Source organism: Coregonus lavaretus (genome assembly GCF_964263955.1).
Source record: "Coregonus lavaretus genome assembly, chromosome: 9".
NCBI lineage: Eukaryota > Metazoa > Chordata > Actinopteri > Salmoniformes > Salmonidae > Coregonus > Coregonus lavaretus.
Window position 1 is genome coordinate 25,151,476 of NC_139996.1, and position 21,547 is coordinate 25,173,022.

Consider the following 21,547-nt stretch of genomic DNA (forward strand, 5'->3'; position numbering starts at 1 on the left):
AACTGGATCTTGGACATCCTGATGGGCAGCCCCGCAGGTGGTAATGGTAGGCAACAACACATCCGCCATGCTGACCCTCAACACGTGGGCCCCTCAGGGGTGCATGCTTATTCCCCTTCTGTACTTCCTGTTCACCCACAACTGCGTGGCCGCGCACGACTCCATCACCATCATTAAGTTTGCTGATGACACAATGGTTGTTGGCCTGATCACCGACCAAGATGAGACAGCCTATAGGTAGGAGGTCAGTGACATGGCAGGTTGGTGCCAGGACAACAATCTCTCCCTCAACGTCAGCAAGACAAAGGAGCTTGTTACGAACCCCGTGGCTTTAAACGTCTAGGGTGGATGGACAAGAGAACCGTAACATAATTCATGCAAATTAGAATCGTGACATGGAAACAGTGAGAACAAAAACAACACGACAACCATAAACTACCATCAAACATAAAATGTTTATTTTGAACACACGGTAAAGGTTTGGGAAAAAGGGCTGAGCAGGACCCAAGAAATTAAACAAAAAAAACTAAACTGATCTTGCCTGCCTCAAGAACCGCTAAGCTACTGCTAATCATACAAAAATTACAGTGGGTGGTCCGCTCAGGTCTAACTAGTGTTTTTAGACAGTTTTCTTCCTACGGGTAATGTATGCCCAAGGGCAACTTGCTTAAATCCCCCTTTTCCCAGAAACACACAACAAAGTTACCAAACAGAGTAACCAGCAAATGAGTGAGTACACAAAACACAGGACACCACAGTATCCATACTCACATACGGAAAATAGTCTCTCTCTACAAACACAACTGATCGGCTTTTAAACAATAGGATGTGTGATTGAAAAACCAGAAACAGGTGGTGCAATGCAGAGGAATGTCCACTGATTGGTCCACCTCAGCAATCAGCAGACACCCCCAACGACCACCAATCAGGAACATACAGGACACCTGTGAATAGGGCAGAAGGAGAGGAAAAACACAAAAAGACACAGGATACCTGTATCCGTAACAGAGCTGTTCGTAGACTACAGGAAACAGAGGTCCGAGCACGCTCCCATCCACATTGACAGGGCTGTAGTGGAGCGGGTCGAGGGCTTCATGTTCCTCAGTGTCCATAACACTAAGGAATGAACATGGTCCACACATACCAGCACAGTTGTGAAGAAGGCACGACAACGCCTCTTCCCCCTCAGGAGGCTGAAAAGATTCTGCGTGGTCCCTCAGATCCTCAAAAGTTTCTACAGCTGCAACATTGAGAGCATCATGACTGGCTGCATCACCGCTTGGTATGGCAACTGCTTGGCATCCGACTGCAAGGCACTACAGAGGGTAGTGCGTACGGCCCAGTACATCACTGGGGCAAAGCTTCCTGCCATCCAGGACCTCTATACAGTCATAGACTGTTCTCTCTGCTACCGCACGGCAAGCGGTACCGATGCACCAAGTCGGGAACTAACAGGACCCTGAACAGCTTCTACCCCCAAGCCATAAGACTGCTAAATAGTTAGTCCGGCTAGCTATTGGTTAACTATTTAACTATCTGCATTGACCCTTTTTGCACTAACTCTTTTGACTCATCACATACTCTGCTGCTACTGTTTATTATCTATCCTGTTACTTACTTACTTTACACTAATGAACCTATTCAATCAATTACCAATCTACCTCAATTACCTCGTACCCCTGCACATCAACTCTGTACTGGTACCCTGTGTATGTAGCCAAGTTATCATTACTCATGTATTTATTCCTTGTGTTATTATTTTTCTATTATTTCTCTATTTTTCTCTCTGCGTTGTTGGGAATGGCCTGTAAGTAAACATTTCACTGTTAGTCTACACCTGTTGTTTATGAAGCATGTGACCTTTTTTTATTTTTGTATTTATTTGATTGAAACACTAAGCAAAACAACCTAATGTGTTTTGGATCACTCAAAAATAAATGTATCCATATTTAGCTTTTGATTGAATAGGTTCATTAGTGTAAAGTAAGTAAGTAAATCTCACATGCACAGTGGTGGAAAAAGTACCCAATTGTCATACTTGACTAAAAGTAAAGATACCTTAATAGAAAATGACTCCCTTTAGACCCCAATAGAATTCTAGAACGCTGCTGTAGATTACTGAGAATGTTCTAGATAAAGCTAATTTTCTCACACATTTCAAACATACATAGCTCACAAACAAAGAACAAATGACAATTACAAGTTAACTTAGTTTTAAAGAGCACAACCTCTTTAATATGACACCACATTAATGTCAATAGGAATAACACTCATTTTGTCTTCCATTGTGTAAAGACACTCACTATCATAAAAAGATTAACGCTCAACACAACAAAAGTATTTCAATTGTAGTACATTTGACTAAAGTACTCATTCAAAATGTACCAAGTATAATATGTTATACTTATAAATATACATATACAAATATACATATTTACATATAAATACAAAAATTATCTCCCACTCTTTGCTCTGCGTCCACTCCAGATGCACACCACACACCCTCTCTTGCGCCCTACAAACCTCACCCACTTTCAAATGAGTTACAACTCGGTCCACACGCCCTGGTGCCACACTCTTGGCTCCCCTCTTCCTGCCACTGTAGCCATATCACAAAGTGAATCCACAACCTGCATTTTGAATGCCTTCAGGGACCACGCCTGCGGTTTCTGGGAAGGGGCCTTTGCAGGGTCCCCCACACAATGTACGCATTTATGATGGCAATGTTGAGCATCCCCCAAAACACATACTTCCACCATTTTCTGTGCATCCAGCATTGTAATAGCTGCTCAGTTGGGCAAGATGGTCAACCCTGCCCATTTTCTTGTTATAATCCATTACAAGGTCTGGAACAGATATAAGTTCCTAGCACTTTTAAAAACAACTCCAAAACCCTGTCACTTTAGGCCCAGGCTGTGAGGTACAAGGGTAAATGGTGGGACTTGGAGCAGACACACGCCATGGAAACATAGGCTCCCGTCTTGGGTGTGCTCTCCCTCTTCCCCTCCCTCTTCCTCTTCCTCCTCCTCTCCCTCCTTTCCCTTTGCTTCCTCCTCTCTCTCATCCTCTTCTTCCTCCTCATGTTCCTCTCCCTCCAGTCTACTCTCCCTCCTCTTCACCCTCCTCTTCCTCTCTCCCTCCACTCTCCTCTCTCTCCACTCCTCCCTCCTCGCTCCACATCTCCATCCCTCCAATCATCTCTAACTCCTCTTCCTCCCTGCTTTTTGCTGCTGAGCCCTGACTCTCCACATCACTTCCTTCGCTTTCACTGGCCTAGCTATTCCCCAAGTTTCACAGCATCAAACATCGACAACACCAAACATATATATATATCTACTGTTTACTTATTTCACTCACCTCGACATCATCACTTTTCAAAGTGCAAGGATATGTGCGAATCCGTATCACCAACCAACATAGATAAAGCGTCTTTCACAGTGAAAAGTAATGTCTGCTTTGGCGCTGTCATTTTCAGTAATTAAGTTTTTAAAAAAGTCAAATGACAGCATACCCTGTTTCCGGTTTCTGATTGATGACAACAGCTACGCGAATACGACAACAGGTTGTTAGCAAGTTCATTTTGCAATATTGACACAGATATTATTGTTAGAAAAACAAAGCCGTTCGTGGCTGCTATAGTAATTTAAAGAAAGGCTGTCGGTGGCTGCTATGGGTTCTAAAGGGATTTATTAAGTATCAAAACTAAATGTAATTGCAAAAATATACTTAAGTATCAAAAGTACAAGTATGAATCATTTCAAATTCCTTATTAAGCAAACCAGATGGCACCATTTTTATTTTATTTATTTATTTACGGATAGCCAGGGGCACACTCCAACACTCATCATCATTTACAAACGAAGCATGTGTGTTTAGTGAGTTTGCCAGATCAAAGGCAGTAGTGATGAATTAAAAAAAATTCCTGCCCTGCTAAGCATTCAAAATGTAACAGTTACTTTTGGGTGTCAGGGAAAATGTATGGAGTAAAAATAACATTATTTTCTTTAGGAATGTAGGGAAATAAAAGTTGTCAAATATAAATAGTAGAGTACAGATACCCAAAAAAACGACTTTAAAAATGTGCTTAAGTACTTTACACCACTGCACATGCATGATGATATACAGTACAGTACATGCACAGATTAGTTCGACATAATGAAGTCAGTCATGTGTTGTCATGTTCATAGCAGAGATGAGCTCTGTGTATATCAGTCATTATTCTCCAACCTTAGGGGTTTCTCCCTTGATGTACACACACCCACACACACACACATTAGCCCTAAAAAACTTTAATTTGGCTTACTCCCTCTGCTCTCAGCGCTCTGATACATTTCAACAGTGTGTGTGTGTGTGTTTGTCAGAGGAGATTCAAAAATTATAAGTGAAAATAGAGGATGTGTAACCTGGGTTACCCACAATGCAAGGCTCTTTGTTACCGAGCCACAGCTAATATTAGTTTGAGTCACATGCTCTTACGCACTGTCACACAGGACATCCTGACCATGGATTAGGGATTTGAACAAATGGACAGTTTTTCTTAACGTTTAAACTGCCATTTTATTTGCGTTTTTCCATTAAAACAATTAATACAATTCCATTTGAATTCATAATGCAGCTGCGCTGCTGCCAGCGACGGCTTGGGTCTTACGGTGCGTCCCTTTCAGATGGTTAAGCATTGCACCTGTACTACCATTAGTGTACCTGAATTCCACCTCGCAAAGTTTGCATTTCACAACCTTCTCATTTAACTTCTCAAAGTATTGCCATACAGGACTTCCTTGCTGTCGCTTGCCTTTCTCTGCCATTTGTCCAACTATTAACGACTATGACGTAATGGTGGAGTGTCGACTCCAAAATAATTGATTCCTCGACTCCTTGCACGTCGACTCCGGGTGTCGACTCCCATTTCTGAGTGTCTAGATTCGATTCTGCAAAGTTTCTGTATTTTTGGAACGGAGGAGACTGATTAGTTGCCGTACTTCCGAGAACACTGGCATCTTTCATACGAGCTAGTGAGGGATGGAGTGAGAGGGGAAGGGCACAGTATAGGCTGGTAGGCCAGACAGTCAGAACCGTGCACTAGGCCTATCTATCGGCAATCAAAAGCTGTATCTCGCAATGGAATGCCTTGCAATGTCTTGCAACTTCAGTAAAGCAGGGCCTATCATCAATGAATAGGCTAGAATATTCTACACGCAACAGACTGAACGCACATTCATATCATTAGCGAAGAAAAAGAGCAGGCGAGCCAGCGCAAGGGAGAGAGAGGAGGGGGCTGGCAGAAAGAACCGAAATAACCATGTCTTGGTATTCTTTATCTCGCAATGTCTTGTCTTGTATGCCTTGTAAATTCACCAAAGTAGCCCAAAGTTTGCCTCTTCCTCTGGTTTTATTTAAATTACACAACTTTCCCCTATCATCTAGTTAGGCTATAACACGGAAAATGATATGTTTTGTGATAACTGCACTGTGATGAACATTTTGTGAAAATTATAATTGTAAAAAGAAAAAAATGTTACTATACCAATTTCGTTTGAACGCTCACACCCATACCATGGACCACTGCTGGAAATCAGCCTGAGACAGCGTTTTCCACTACCAACAACACTAAATTATGTCGCGTCGCTCCAATAGAGTTCCAGACACTTGTAGAATCTATGCCAAGGTGCACAAGCTGTTCTGGCACGTGGTTGCCCAATGCCCTATTAAGACACTTTATATTGTAGGGTTGGGAAAATACCAGTATCGCAATACGCGTTAGTATCGTGGCAAGGAAACAAAACACAACCCGGATTGAACTTATTTTGGAAAACAGACAAATGTTGGAAACAAACATCATTATGTTGTCATCCAGAGTCACATTTATTTATTTACCAAGCTATTGCACAATATTTTACATACAGCAGGTTTTTAGAGGACCAAAGAGTTCACAGCCCTATTATGTTGGTATTTCCTTTATTTTGGCAGTTACCTGTACATTCCAGGCTGTGTGTGGATGACATTGCTCCACAAGAGACTTTGTAACGCCTATTCTGTGGTGGCCAGCGTTTATGACGTGTGTGTATGTGTGTGTCGTCACTCTGTTGCTGTCTTGGGGTCACATTCTTTTCTGGCAGCCATGCTCATAATGTCTGTGTGTGTTTACGTGTCTAAACAGGGTGTGTTGCTGGCCCTAGGGGAGTTTTGGGGCTGTCATTGCCCCCGGCTGCCCTGGGGCAGGGTATGTCCATCCGGGACACTTGACTTGAGCTGAAGCCAAACCCTACCAGAGCCTCCCGTTTCCCCCTATCCCCTGCCCACCTCCAATCTCCTCAGACTGCCTCTTTACACTCCATCCCCAGCAACTCCCCCAACCCTCCAAGTCAGTCTCTCCTGCCCCCCCCCCCCCCAACCCCACACACACACACCACATGCCTACCCGCCCCTTAACCCTTGTCTAAGCGCCTCCCTGCCCTGCCTCCCCAGCTCTCCTCACCCTTTAGCCTCTCTTGAAGTCGGGAATCGGTCCCAGACCAGTAGTAGTGAGTGACCTGTCCCCTGCTCTCTGATCAGGGTGTGATGGTGGTAAAGCGTAGAGGCAGATTAAGCCATTAGTCAGGAGGCGCCAGGGACCCAAAGCTGTTATATGGACCACTGACCCACACTGAGACAGAGAACTCCTCTCTTTCTCTTGTGTGTGTCTTTCTCTCTCCTTCTATGTACCCTATTTCTCCCTATGACCTCTCTCTTTCTTTCTCTCTCTCACCCTCTCTCGCCACCCCTTTTCCCTGACTATTTTTACCCCCTACCTCTCTCCCTTCACTGTACCTCACTCTCTCTCCCTCTCTCCCTCACTGTACTCCTTATTTCTCCTCAACACTCTCTTTGTACTCCCTTCTCTCTCTCCATCAATCCTCCTCTTCCCCTCCCCTCTCTCTCCCTGTGTTATTGGCCAGGCTGTATTTCTTCATTAGGGGTGGTGGTGGTGGGAGTGGGGGCATCCCAGGGGACGTTAGAGTACATTCATTCTCATCAGAACAGGAGAGCAGAGTGGCACAGAGTGGAGCAGAGCCGAGGAGAGTCTGTGAGCTGTGAATGGCACGGGGCAGCTGTCTGATACTACCAAATCAAATCAAATTTTACTTGTCACATACACGTGTTTAGCAGATGTTATTGCGGGTGTAGCGAAATGCTTGTGCTTCTAGCTCCGACAGTGCAGCAATTAACAAGTAATATCTAACAATTTCACAACATATACCCAATACACACAAATCTAGTAAGGAATGGAATTTAAGAATATATACATATATGGACAAGGAATGACAGAGCGGCATGGGCTAAGATACAGTAGAATATTGTAGGATAGAATACAGTATATACATATGAGATGAATAGTGCAATATATGTAAACATTATTAAAGTGACTAGTGTTCCATTTCTTAAAGTGGCCAGTGATTTCAATAGGCAGCAGCAGCCTCTAATGTGCTAGTGATGCTAGTGATACCACAACTATATTAGAGAACACTTGTCTTCAGTCACAACAAACACACACATTTCTACCCTGTGTGTGTGTGTGTGTGTGTCTGTGTGTGTGTGTGTGTGTGTTTGTTCTAGCTCCCATCCCTGTATGGCCAATAAAGTCCTGTGTTAATGATCATTGGACAGAGCCCAGCAGCACACAGAGCCAATCACCTCCTCCAGGCAGGTTATCATTGATGTCAGAGATCAGGCCAGAGGGGGCTAGTTACACTAAATATACAATACACTCATCTCTCCCTGTTTGGTACTTAACACCCCCGCTTGACCAGCGCTAAGATAGCAGTTAGACCGGGCCAGCAGCAGGAGGGCCATTAAAGACCTTCATTAGACCGGTGGTTATGAAGATGAGACCCTGGGCTAGGAACTGATGTCTGCTCTTCTTCTTCTGAGGAGGAGGGGTTATGAGCTCTCAGAGATACACATTAAGGACAAGTGCTCTCGCCTAACTGGTGGTCTGGCTTTAACTAGTGGTCCCTCTTTAACCGACCTGTAAAATCACCAACAGTTTTTTGGACAATTTGGATCTATGAAAGGTTTGTTGATATCTAACTGAAAGAGGTCTTACATACAGATGTCCTTTCTTAATTTGACCAGTTTCTCACAGCAGGAAAAGAATCCTGCAGCAACAGCAAATGTGAATTATTATGTGGATTATAATTAATGGACATTTTTGTAGGGGTTGATTCATTTTTTGTTTGGGCAAATCAAGTCTGAAATTAAAACATATATATATATATATATATATTTCTTTTTTTATTTTATTTTTATTTTTTATTACACACTTTAGAAGCCTTTTTAAACCTTTTTAAACCAAGTTTGCAGTGTATTCAAAATTCTCTGTGACAACGGAGTGATCAAATTAAGATGGTACAGCTGTACATATGTTCTGTACTGGGACTGGGACTTGGAGTGGGGCTGGGACTGAATACTTAAAATACATAAACCCCTTTCCAAGGTGACTGTTGAGTTCCCAGGCTGCAGCAGCAGTGCAGTAATACCTAGCAATACAAAACAATACACACATAATCCAAAAAGAAAAAATAAATAAATTAAGAATTATCTAAACGGAATATTAATATACACTCACCGGACAGTTTATTAGGTACACCAATCTAGTACCAGGTCGGACCCCCCTTTACCTACAGAACAGCCTGAATTTTTCGGGGCATGGATTCTACAAGTCAGAAACGTTCCACAGGGATGTTGGTCCATCCTGATGCGATGGCATCACGCAGTTGCTGCAGATTGGACAGCGGTACACCTCCACCACCACCAGCCTGTACCGTTGACACCAGGCATGAACTCATGCTGCTTACGCCAAATCCTCTGCCATCAGCATGACGCAACAGGAACCGGGATTCGTCGGACTAGGCAATGTTTTTCCAGTGTTGGGGATCGCGTGCCCACTGGAGCCGCCGCTTCTTCTTGTTTTTAGCTGATAGGAGTGGAACCCGGTGTGGTGGTCTGCTGCAATAGCCCATCCGTGACGAGGATCGACGAGTTGTGCGTTCCAAGATGCCGTTCTGCACACCACTGTTGTACTGCACCGTTATTTGTCAGTTTGTGGCCCGCCTGTTAGCTTGCACGATTCTTGCCATTCTCCATCACCATCTCTCATCAACAAGCTGTTTTCGCCCACAGGACTGCTGATGACTAGATATTTTTGTTTGTTGCACCATTTTCGGTAAACCCTAGACACTGTCGTGCATGAAAAGCCCAGGAGGCCGGCCGTTTCTGAGATACAGAATCGGGCGCACCTGGCACCAACGATCATACCACACTCAAAGTTGCTTAGGTCACTCGTTTTGCCCATTTTAACGTTTAATCGAACAGTAACTGAATGCCTCGATGCCTGTCTGCCTGCTTTATATAGCAAACCACGGCCACGTGACTCACTGTTTTTAGGAGCAATCCATTTTCGTGAATGGGGTGGTGTACCTAATAAACTGGCCGGTAAGTATATATAAGTATATATAAACTGGCCGGTAAGTATAAGTGTATGTGTGTGTGTGTGTGTGTGTGTGTGTGTGTGTCTATATATATATATATACAGTGGGGAAAAAAAGTATTTAGTCAGCCACCAATTGTGCAAGTTCTCCCACTTAAAAAGATGAGAGAGGCCTGCAATTTTCATCATTGGTACACGTCAACTATGACAGACAAAATGAGAAGAAAAAAATCCTGAAAATCACATTGTAGGATTTTTTATGAATTTATTTGCAAATTATGGTGGAAAATAAGTATTTGGTCAATAACAAAAGTTTCTCAATACTTTGTTATATACCCTTTGTTGGCAATGACACAGGTCAAACGTTTTCTGTAAGTCTTCACAAGGTTTTCACACACTGTTGCTGGTATTTTGGCCCATTCCTCCATGCAGATCTCCTCTAGAGCAGTGATGTTTTGGGGCTGTCGCTGGGCAACACGGACTTTCAACTCCCTCCAAAGATTTTCTATGGGGTTGAGATCTGGAGACTGGCTAGGCCACTCCAGGACCTTGAAATGCTTCTTACGAAGCCACTCCTTCGTTGCCCGGGCGGTGTGTTTGGGTTCATTGTCATGCTGAAAGACCCAGCCACGTTTCATCTTCAATGCCCTTGCTGATGGAAGGAGGTTTTCACTCAAAATCTCACGATATATGGCCCCATTCATTCTTTCCTTTACACGGATCAGTCGTCCTGGTCCCTTTGCAGAAAGACAGCCCCAAAGCATGATGTTTCCACCCCCATGCTTCACAGTAGGTATGGTGTTCTTTGGATGCAACTCAGCATTCTTTGTCCTCCAAACACGACGAGTTGAGTTTTTACCAAAAAGTTATATTTTGTTTTCATCTGACCATATGACATTCTCCCAATCCCCTTCTGGATCATCCAAATGCACTCTAGCAAACTTCAGACGGGCCTGGACATGTACTGGCATAAGCAGGGGGACACGTCTGGCACTGCAGGATTTGAGTCCCTGGCGGCGTAGTGTGTTACTGATGGTAGGCTTTGTTACTTTGGTCCCAGCTCTCTGCAGGTCATTCACTAGGTCCCCCCGTGTGGTTTTGGGATTTTTGCTCACTGTTCTTGTGATCATTTTGACCCCACGGGGTGAGATCTTGCGTGGAGCCCCAGATCGAGGGAGATTATCAGTGGTCTTGAATGTCTTCCATTTCCTAATAATTGCTCCCACAGTTGATTTCTTCAAACCAAGCTGCTTACCTATTGCAGATTCAGTCTTCCCAGCCTGGTGCAGGTCTACAATTGTGTTTCTGGTGTCCTTTGACAGCTCTTTGGTCTTGGCTATAGTGGAGTTTGGAGTGTGACTGTTTGAGGTTGTGGACAGGTGTCTTTTATACTGATAACAAGTTCAAACAGGTGCCATTAATACAGGTAACGAGTGGAGGACAGAGGAGCCTCTTAAAGAAGAAGTTACAGGTCTGTGAGAGCCAGAAATCTTGCTTGTTTGTAGGTGACCAAATACTTATTTTCCACCATAATTTGCAAATAAATTCATTAAAAATCCTACAATGTGATTTTCTGGATTTTTTTTTCTCAATTTGTCTGTCATAGTTGACGAGTACCTATGATGAAAATTACAGGCCTCTCTCATCTTTTTAAGTGGGAGAACATGCACAATTGGTGGCTGACTAATTACTTTTTTCCCCCACAGTATATATATACAGTTAGGGGAAAAAAGTATTTGATCCCCAGCTGATTTTGTACGTTTGCCCACTGACAAAGACATGATCAGTCTATAATTTTAATGGTAGGTTTATTTGAACAGGTTGAGACAGAATAACAAGAAACAAATCCAGAAAAACGTCTGTCAAAAATGTTATGAATTGATTTGCATTTTAATGAGGGAAATAAGTATTTGACCCCTCTGCAAAACATGACTTAGTACTTGGTGGCAAAACCCTTTTTGGCAATCACAGAGGTCAGACGTTTCTTATAGTTGGCCACCAGGTTTGCACACATCTCAGGAGGGATTTTGTTCCACTCCTCTTTGCAGATCTTCTCCAAGTCATTAAGGTTTCGAGGCTGACGTTTGGCAACTCAAACCTTCAGCTCCCTCCACAGATTTTCTATGGGATTAAGGTCTGGAGACTGGTTAGGCCACTCCAGGACCTTAATGTGCTTCTTCTTGAGCCACTCCTTTCTTGCCTTGGCCATGTGTTTTGGGTCATTGTCATGCTGGAATACCCATCCACAACCCATTTTCAATGCCCTAGCTGAGGGAAGGAGGTTCTCACCCAAGATTTGACGGTACATGGCCCCGTCCATCGTCCCTTTGATGCGGTGAAGTTGTCCTGTCCCCTTACCAGAAAAATACCCCCAAAGCATAATGTTTCCACCTCCATGTTTGACGGTGGGGATGATGTTCTTGGGGTCATAGGCAGCATTCCTCCTCCTCCAAACACGGCGAGTTGAGTTGATGCCAAAGAGCTCGATTTTGGTCTCATCTGACCACAACACTTTCACCCAGTTCTCCTCTGAATCATTCAGATGTTCATTGGCAAACTTCAGACGGCCCTGTATATGTGCTTTCTTGAGCAGGGGGACCTTGCGGGCGCTGCAGGATTTCAGTCCTTCACGGCGTAGTGTGTTACCAATTGTTTTCTTGGTGACTATGGTCCCAGCTGCCTTGAGATCATTGACAAGATCCTCCCGTGTAGTTCTGGGCTGATTCCTCACCGTTCTCATGATCATTGCAACTCCACGAGGTGAGATCTTGCATGGAGCCCCAGGCCAAGGGAGATTGACAGTTATTTTGTGTTTCTTCCATTTGCAAATAATCGCACCAACTGTTGTCACCTTCTCACCAAGCTGAGTTGTAGCCCATTCCAGCCTTGTGTAGGTCTACAATCTTGTCCCTGACATCCTTGGAGAGCTCTTTGGTCTTGGCCAAGGTGGAGAGTTTGGAATCTGATTGATTGATTGCTTCTGTGGACAGGTGTCTTGTATACAGGTAACAAGCTGAGATTAGGAGCACTCCCTTTAAGAGTGTGCTCCTAATCTCAGCTCGTTACCTGTATAAAAGACACCTGGGAGCCAGAAATCTTTCTGATTGAGAGGGGGTCAAATACTTATTTCCCTCATTAAAATGCAAATCAATTTATAACATTTTTGACATGCGTTTTTTCTGGATTTTTGTTGTTGTTATTCTGTCTCTCACTGTTCAAATAAACCTACCATTAACATTATAGACTGATCATTTCTTTGTCAGTGGGCAAACATACAAAATCAGCAGGGGGATCAAATACTTTTTTCCCTCACTGTGTATGTATATATATATATATATATATATATATATATATATATATATATACATACACAGTGAGGGAAAAAAGTATTTGATCCCCCTGCTGATTTTGTACGTTTGCCCACTGACAAAGAAATGAACAGTGCCAGTCAAAAGTTTGGACACACCTACCCATTCCAGGATTTTTCTTAATTTTTTTTTACAATTTTCTACATTGTACAATAATAGTGAAGACATCAAAACTATGAAATAACACATATGGAATCATGTAGTAAGTGCAGTCACAAAAACCTTCAAGTGCTATGATGAAACTGGCTCTCATGAGGACCGCCACAGGAATGGAAGACCCAGAGTCACCTCTGCTGCAGAGAATAAGTTCATTAGAGTTACCAGCCTCAGAAATTGCAGCCCAAATAAATGCTTCACAGAGTTCAAGTAACAGACACATCTCAACATCAACTGTTCAGAGGAGACTGTGAATCAGGCCTTCATGGTCGAATTGCTGCAAAGAAACCACTGCTAAAGGACACCAATAAGAAGAAGAGACCTGCTTGTGCCAAGAAACACGAGCAATGGACATTAGACCGGTGGAAATGTGTCCTTTGGTCTGGAGTCCAAATTGAAGATTTTTGGTTCCAACCGCTGTGTCTTTGTGAGACGCGGTGTGGGTGAACGGATGATCTCCGCATGTGTAGTTCTCACCATAAAGCATGGAGGAAGAGGTGTTATGGTGTGGGGGTGCTTTGCTGGTGACACTGTCTGTGATTTATTTAGAATTCAAGGCACACTTAACCAGCATGGCTACCACAGCATTCTGCAGCGATACAACATCCCATCTGGTTTGGGCTTAGTTGGACTGTCATTTGTTTTTCAACAGGACAATGACCCAACACACCTCCAGGCTTTGTAAGGGCTATTTGACCAAGGAGAGTGATGGAGTGCTGCATCAGATGACCTGGCCTCCACAATCCCCCGTCCTCAACCCAATTGAGATGGATTGGGATGAGTCGGACGGCAGAGTGAAGGAAAAGCAGCCAACAAGTGCTCAGCATATGTGGGAACTCCTTCAAGACTGTTGGAAAAGCATTCCAGGTGAAGCTGGTTGAGAGAGTGCCAAGAGTGTGCAAAGCTGTCATAAAGGGTGGCTAATTTGAAGAATCTCAAACATAAAATATATTTTGATTTAACACTTTTTTAGTTACTACATGATTCCATATGTGTTATTTAATAGTTTTGACGTCTTCACTAATATTCTACAATGTAAAATTTTTTTAAAATAAAGAAAAAACATTGAATGAGTAGGTGTGTCCAAACTTTTGACTGGTACTGTTATATATATATATATATATACAGTGGGGAGAACAAGTATTTGATACACTGCCGATTTTGCAGGTTTTCCTACTTACAAAGCTTGTAGAGGTCTGTAATTCTTATCATAGGTACACTTCAACTGTGAGAGACGGAATCTAAAACAAAAATCCAGAAAATCACATTGTTTGATTTTTAAGTAATTAATTTGCATTTTATTGCATGACATAAGTATTTGATCACCTACCAACCAGTAAGAATTCCGGCTCTCACAGACCTGTTAGTTTTTCTTTAAGAAGCCCTCCTGTTCTCCACTCATTACCTGTTTTAACTGCACCTGTTTGAACTCGTTACCTGTATAAAAGACACCTGTCCACACACTCAATCAAACAGACTCCAACCTCTCCACAATGGCCAAGACCAGAGAGCTGTGTAAGGACATCAGGGATAAAATTGTAGACCTGCACAAGGCTGGGATGGGCTACAGAACAATAGGCAAGCAGCTTGGTGAGAAGGCAACAACTGTTGGCGCAATTATTAGAAAATGGAAGAAGTTCAAGATGACGGTCAATCAGCCTCGGTCTGGGGCTCCATGCAAGATCTCACCTTGTGGGGCATCAATGATCATGAAGAAGGTGAGGGATCAGCCCAGAACTACACGGCAGCACCTGGTCAATGACCTGAAGAGAGCTGGGACCACAGTCTCAAAGAAAACCATTAGTAACACACTACGCCGTCTTGGATTAAAATCCTGCAGCGCACGCAAGGTCCCCCTACTCATCTCCAGGCCCGTCTGAAGTTTGCCAATGACCATCTGGATGATCCAGAGGAGGAATGGGAGAAGGTAATGTGGTCTGATGAGACAAAAATAGAGCTTTTTGGTCTAAACTCCACTCGCCGTGTTTGGAGGAAGAAGAAGGATGAGTACAACCCCAAGAACACCATCCCAACCGTGAAGCATGGAGGTGAAAACATCATTCTTTGGGGATGCTTTTCTGCAAAGGGGACAGGACGGCTGCACCGTATTGAGGGGAGGATGGATGGGGCCATGTATCGCGAGATCTTGGCCAACAACTTCCTTCCCTCAGTAAGAGCATTGAAGATGGGTCGTGGCTGGGTCTTCCAGCATGACAACGACCCGAAACACACAGCCAGGGCAACTAAGGAGTGGCTCCGTAAGAAGCATCTCAAGGTCCTGGAGTGGCCTAGCCAGTCTCCAGACCTGAACCCAATAGAACATCTTTGGAGGGAGCTGAAAGTCCGTATTGCCCAGCGACAGCCCCAAAACCTGAAGGATCTGGAGAAGGTTTGTATGGAGGAGTGGGCCAAAATCCCTGCTGCAGTGTGTGCAAACCTGGTCAAGACCTACAGGAAACGTAGGATCTCTGTAATTGCAAACAAAGGTTTCTGTACCAAATATTAAGTTCTGCTTTTCTGATGTATCAAATACTTATGTCATGCAATAAAATGCAAATTAATTACTTAAAAATCATACAATGTGATTTTCTGGATTTTTGTTTTAGATTCCGTCTCTCACAGTTGAAGTGTACCTATGATAAAAATTACAGACCTCTACATGCTTTGTAAGTAGGAAAACCTGCAAAATCGGCAGTGTATCAAATACTTGTTCTCCCCACTGTATATATATATATATATATATATATATATATATATATATATATATATATATATATACAGTTGAAGTCGGAAGTTTACATACACTAAGTTGACTGTGCCTTTAAACAGCTTGGATAATTCCAGAAAATGATGTCATGGCTTTAGAAGCTTCTGATAGGCTAATTGACATCATTTGAATCAATATGAGGTGTACCTGTGGATGTATTCCAAGGCCTACCTTCAAACTCAGTGCCTCTTTGCTTGACATCATGGGAAAAACAAAAGAAATCAGCCAAGACCTCAGAAAAATAATTGTAGACCTCCTCAAGTCTGGTTCATCCTTGGGAGCAATTTCCAAATGCCTGAAGGTACCACGTTCATCTGTACAAACAATAGTATGCAAGTATAAACACCATGGCACCACGCAGCCATCATACCGCTCAGGAAGGAGAAGCGTTCTGTCTCCTAGAGATGAACGTACTTTGCTGCGAAAAGTGCAAATAAATCCCAGAACATCAGCAAAGGACCTTTTGAAGATGCTGGAGGAAACAGGTACAAATGTATCTATATCCACAGTAAAACGAGTCCTATATCGACATAACCTGAAAGGCCGCTCAGCAAGGAAGAAGCCACTGCTCCAAAACCGCCATAAAAAAGCCAGACTACGGTTTGCAACTGCACATGGGGACAAAGATCGTACTTTTTGGAGAAATGTCCTCTGGTCTGATGAAACAAAAATAGAACTGTTTGGCCATAATGACCATCGTTATGTTTGGAGGAAAAAGGGGGTATCTTGCAAGCCGAAGAACACCATCCCAACCGTGAAGCACGGGGGTGGCAGCATCATGCTGTGGGGGTGCTTTGCTGCAGGAGGGACTGTTGCACTTCACAAAATAGATGGCATCATGAGGAAGGAAAATTATGTGGATATATTGAAGCAACATCTCAAGACATCAGTCAGGAAGTTAAAGCTTGGTCTCAAATGGGTCTTCCAAATGGACAATGACCCCAAGCATACTTCCAAAGTTGTGGCAAAATGGCTTAAGGACAACAAAGTCAAGATATTGGAGTGGCCATCACAAAGCCCTGACCTCAATCCTATAGAAAATGTGTGGGCAGAGCTGAAAAAGCATGTTCGAGCAAGGAGGCCTACAAACCTGACTCTGTCAGGAGGAATGGGCCAAAATTCACCCAACTTATTGTGGGAAGTTTGTGGAAGGCTACCCGAAACGTTTGACCCAAGTTAAACAATTTAAAGGCAATGCGACCAAATACTAATTGAGTGTATGTAAACTTCTGACCCACTGGGAATGTGATGAAATACATAAAAGCTAAAATAAGTAATTCTCTCTACTATTATTCTGACATTACACATTCTTAAAATAAAATGGTGATCATAACTGACCTAAGACAGGGAATTTTTACTAGGATTGAATGTCAGGAATTGTGAAAAACTGAGTTTAAATGTATTTGGCTAAGGTGTATGTAAACTTCAGACTTCAACTGTATATATATACAGTGGGGAGAACAAGTATTTGATACACTGCCGATTTTGCAGGTTTTCCTACTTACAAAGCATGCAGAGGTCTGTAATTTTTATCGTGTTTGGAGGAAGAAGAAGGATGAGTACAACCCCAAGGACACCATCCCAACCGTGAAGCATGGAGGTGGAAACATCATTCTTTGGGGATGCTTTTCTGCAAAGGGGACAGGACGACTGCACCGTATTGAGGGGAGAATGGATGGGGCCATGTATCGCGAGATCTTGGCCAACAACCTCCTTCCCTCAATATGAGCATTGAAGATGGGTCGTGGCTGGGTCTTCCAGCATGACAACGTCCCGAAACACACAGCCAGGGCAACTAAGGAGTGGCTCCGTAAGAAGTATCTCAAGGTCCTGGAGTGGCCTAGCCAGCCTCCAGACCTGAACCCAATAGAAAATCTTTGGAGGGAGCTGAAAGTCCGTATTGCCCAGCGACAGCCCCGAAACCTGAAGGATCTGGAGAAGGTCTGTATGGAGGAGTGGGCCAAAATCCCTGCTGCAGTGTGTGCAAACCTGGTCAAGACCTACAGGAAACGTATGATCTCTGTAATTGCAAACAAAGGTTTCTGTACCAAATATTAAGTTCTGCTTTTCTGATGTATCAAATACTTATGTCATGCAATAAAATGCAAATGAATTACTTAAAAATCATACAATGTGATTTTCTGGATTTTTGTTTTAGATTCCGTCTCTCACAATTGAAGTGTACCTATGATAAAAATTACAGACATCTACATGCTTTGTAAGTAGGAAAACCTGCAAAATCGGCAGTGTATCAAATACTTGTTCTCCCCACTGTATATATATACAGTGGGGGAAAAAAGTATTTAGTCAGCCACCAATTGTGCAAGTTCTCCCACTTAAAAAGATGAGAGAGGCCTGTAATGTTCATCATAGGTACACATCAACTATGACAGACAAATAGAGGAATTTTTTTTCCAGAAAATCACATTGTAGGATTTTTAATGAATTTATTTGCAAATTATGGTGGAAAATAAGTATTTGGTCAATAACAAAAGTTTCTCAATACTTTGTTATATACCCTTTGTTGGCAATGACACAGGTCAAACGTTTTCTGTAAGTCTTCACAAGGTTTTCACACACTGTTGCTGGTATTGTGGCCCATTCCTCCATGCAGGCTGACTAAATAGTTTTTTCCCCCACTGTATATAGTGTTTCCTGGCTGTGGTGATACAGAGGAGGCCAGGCCTCTGAGGAACACTGTCTTCTTATTAACCATCAAACCTGTTCTCTGGCTGTATTAAGGGTCTTGACTTCCAAGTCACTGATGCTGGTCACATTTTAGGTAGTGGTTTTGGAGTTCAATCTAATGATGACTTCTTACTTTGGGTTAAACACTGGGGTTAAGACTTTTTTAATGATACTGTATATAGCACAGTAGTATATGATTTGCATACGTAAGCATTCTGTAGTTGGTGTGGACTGAGTGTGACTCTCAGTAATGAACCCTGTGTGTGCTGTGTGTTAGGAGGCCTGAAGGTGAACGTTCACTCCAGTCCTCTCTAACAGTGTTATAGGGAAGACTCATTAGAGCCAGGCAATACAATTCACACATTAATTTTCTAGCATCCAGTTTTTAATGAATCCAGCAGGCTGTCTTAAACACAGGGTACACAAACTGCCCTGGGCCTCATAATTAATTATAATGGAAGAAATAAAAAAAATTGGTGAGGTGTGTTTGGATTGTTCGCCTGTGTTACTGTGGCTTCGAGCTCGCTGAAGCGGTGCTGTCACCGACAAGGATCTCTCACAGCCCGACATGGCAATCTCCACTTTCTCACACACACACACACACACACACACACACACACACACACACACACACACACACACACACACACACACACACACACACACACACACACACACACACACACACACACACACACACACACACACAGAAGAAGTGTGTGTGTGTATGGTGGGTTTGATTGTATGGAAGTGTGTGCGTGTATATCACTGAGGTATAATAAGAACTGGAGACTGCGTCCAAGATGTCGACCTTTGTTTTCTAACGTTCGCGTACGCCGATTCATGGACCGTCTATATCCAGGTTGCATCCGGTTTATACGGACCAACATCGCATGCGCACTAGCACTCAGTGTGCACATGGAGCAGCGTGAGCAGCGACGACGTCATCACGTCATCCAAAAACATGTCAGACATTGGATGAATTTAAAATGTTAATATCTTTGGCTGTGAGTGATGGAAAAACAATCGGCCTCAGCTACAATTATTTGAATTATTAAATTGATGTTTTGTGCACAAAGGTGATGACTAAAGTGTCTTATTAGGAATCTATGTGGCTGTCTATGGAATTTGTCTCCCTTGGCCTGGCGTCAGTTAAACCACAGTACCGAAGCAAAACTGTAAGAGCAGTCAAAACAGTGCTTCTAGACCGGAACTCTAGTCCCTTGGTGTGGAGTCTGTTTGTGTTTGTGAACAGAGCCCCAGAACCAGCTGGCTGATAGGACTTCTCTAGGTTCATCTCTTTGTAGGTGAGGCTTTGTGGTGGAATGTGTGGGTATTGCTTCCTTTTAGGTGGTTGTAGAATTTAACAGCTCTTTTCTGGATTTGGATAACTAGCGGGTATAGTCCTAATTCTGCTCTGCATGCATTGTTTGGGGTTTTGTGTTGTACACAAAGTACAATGCAAAACCTCACAGCCATAGAGGGCAATGGGTTCTATAACTGATTAAAGTATTTTTTGCCAACCCCCCCCCCCCCCCCCCCCTCTCTCTCTCTCTCCCTCCCCTCTCTCGCTCTCTCTCTCTCCCCCTCTCTCCCTCCCCCTCTCTCTCCCCGCTCTCAGGTTGATATGATGACTATTCCAGGTGTTGGTTGTTTCTGTTGGCTGGTGTCCAACTGTATTCAGTATCTCTCAGTCAGACCATGGGGGAGTAAGAGAGGAAGCCCTCTATACAGTATACATACAGTATATCATATCACTAATACCCTGTCTCTAGCAGCTGCACACAGGAATAGCACACCTCTCTCCTTCCCTCCTGTCTTCCCCTCTCCTTCCCTCCTCTCCTGTCTTCCCCTCTCCTTCCCTCCTCTCCTGTCTTCCCCTCCCCTTCCCTCCTCTCCTGTCTTCCTCTCTCCTTCCCTCCTGTCTTCCCCTCTCCTTCCCTCCTCTCCTGTCTTCCCCTCTCCTTCCCTCCTCTCCTGTCTTCCTCTCTCCTTCCCTCCTGTCTTCCCCTCTCCTTCCCTCCTCTCCTGTCTTCCTCTCTCCTTCCCTCCTGTCTTCCCCTCTCCTTCCCTCCTCTCCTGTCTTCCCCTCTCCTTCCCTCCTCTCCTGTCTTCCCCTCTCCTTCCCTCCTCTCCTGTCTTCCCCTCCCCTTCCCTCCTCTCCTGTCTTCCTCTCTCCTTCCCTCCTGTCTTCCCCTCTCCTTCCCTCCTCTCCTGTCTTCCCCTCTCCTTCCCTCCTCTCCTGTCTTCCTCTCTCCTTCCCTCCTGTCTTCCCCTCTCCTTCCCTCCTCTCCTGTCTTCCTCTCTCCTTCCCTCCTGTCTTCCCCTCTCCTTCCCTCCTCTCCTGTCTTCCCCTCTCCTTCCCTCCTCTCCTGTCTTCCCCTCCCCTTCCCTCCTCTCCTGTCTTCCTCTCTCCTTCCCTCCTGTCTTCCCCTCTCCTTCCCTCCTGTCTTCCCCTCCCCTTCCCTCCTGTCCTGTCTTCCTCTCTCCTTCCCTCCTCTCCTGTCTTCCTCTCCTTCCCTCCTGTCTTCCTCTCCTTCCCTCCTGTCTTCCCCTCTCCTTCCCTCCTGTCTTCCTCTCCTTCCCTCCTGTCTTCCCCTCTCCTTCCCTCCTGTCTTCCCCTCTCCTTCCCTCCTGTCTTCCTCTCCTTCCCTCCTGTCTTCCCCTCTCCTTCCCTCCTGTCTTCCTCTCCTTCCCTCCTGTCTTCCCCTCTCCTTCCCTCCTGTCTTCCCCTCTCCGTTCCTTTCCTTCTCCACCACTCTTTCCTTCTCTCTAGATCTCTGTTTACAGTGTCGAGAATAGGTCACAGTACCTATACCTTGTAATACTGGCCCTCAGTGTCTCATTGCTCTGTATGTCCCTTTCCTTTCCCCGTAGGCCGCTCCACATCCTGATATGTAACGCAGCGGTGTGTACCCAGCCCTGGCGTCTGACGGAGGATGGCCTGGAGTCCACCTTCCAGATCTGCCACATAGGTCACTTCCTGTTGGTACAGTGTCTACAGGAAGTGCTGCGACGCTCCGCCCCCGCCCGTGTGGTGGTGGTGTCCTCCGAGTCACATAGGTCTGTATTCACTGACTAAACAAATATTATTTATAACCA

The 21,547-nt window shown here is 44.1% G+C and overlaps 1 protein-coding gene across 1 annotated transcript in view; it reads left to right on the forward strand.

The window, feature by feature from the left end:
* Positions 1–21,547, forward strand: part of wwox (WW domain containing oxidoreductase) — a gene marked incomplete at its 3' end in the record, with an annotated part of 100,793 nt that overhangs the window by 71,641 nt on the left and 7,605 nt on the right. Inside the window, exon 7 of the mRNA XM_084169255.1 lies at positions 21,323–21,508. Coding sequence (XP_084025381.1) covers positions 21,323–21,508 — 186 coding nt within the window. The remainder of the gene's footprint in view (positions 1–21,322; positions 21,509–21,547) is intronic.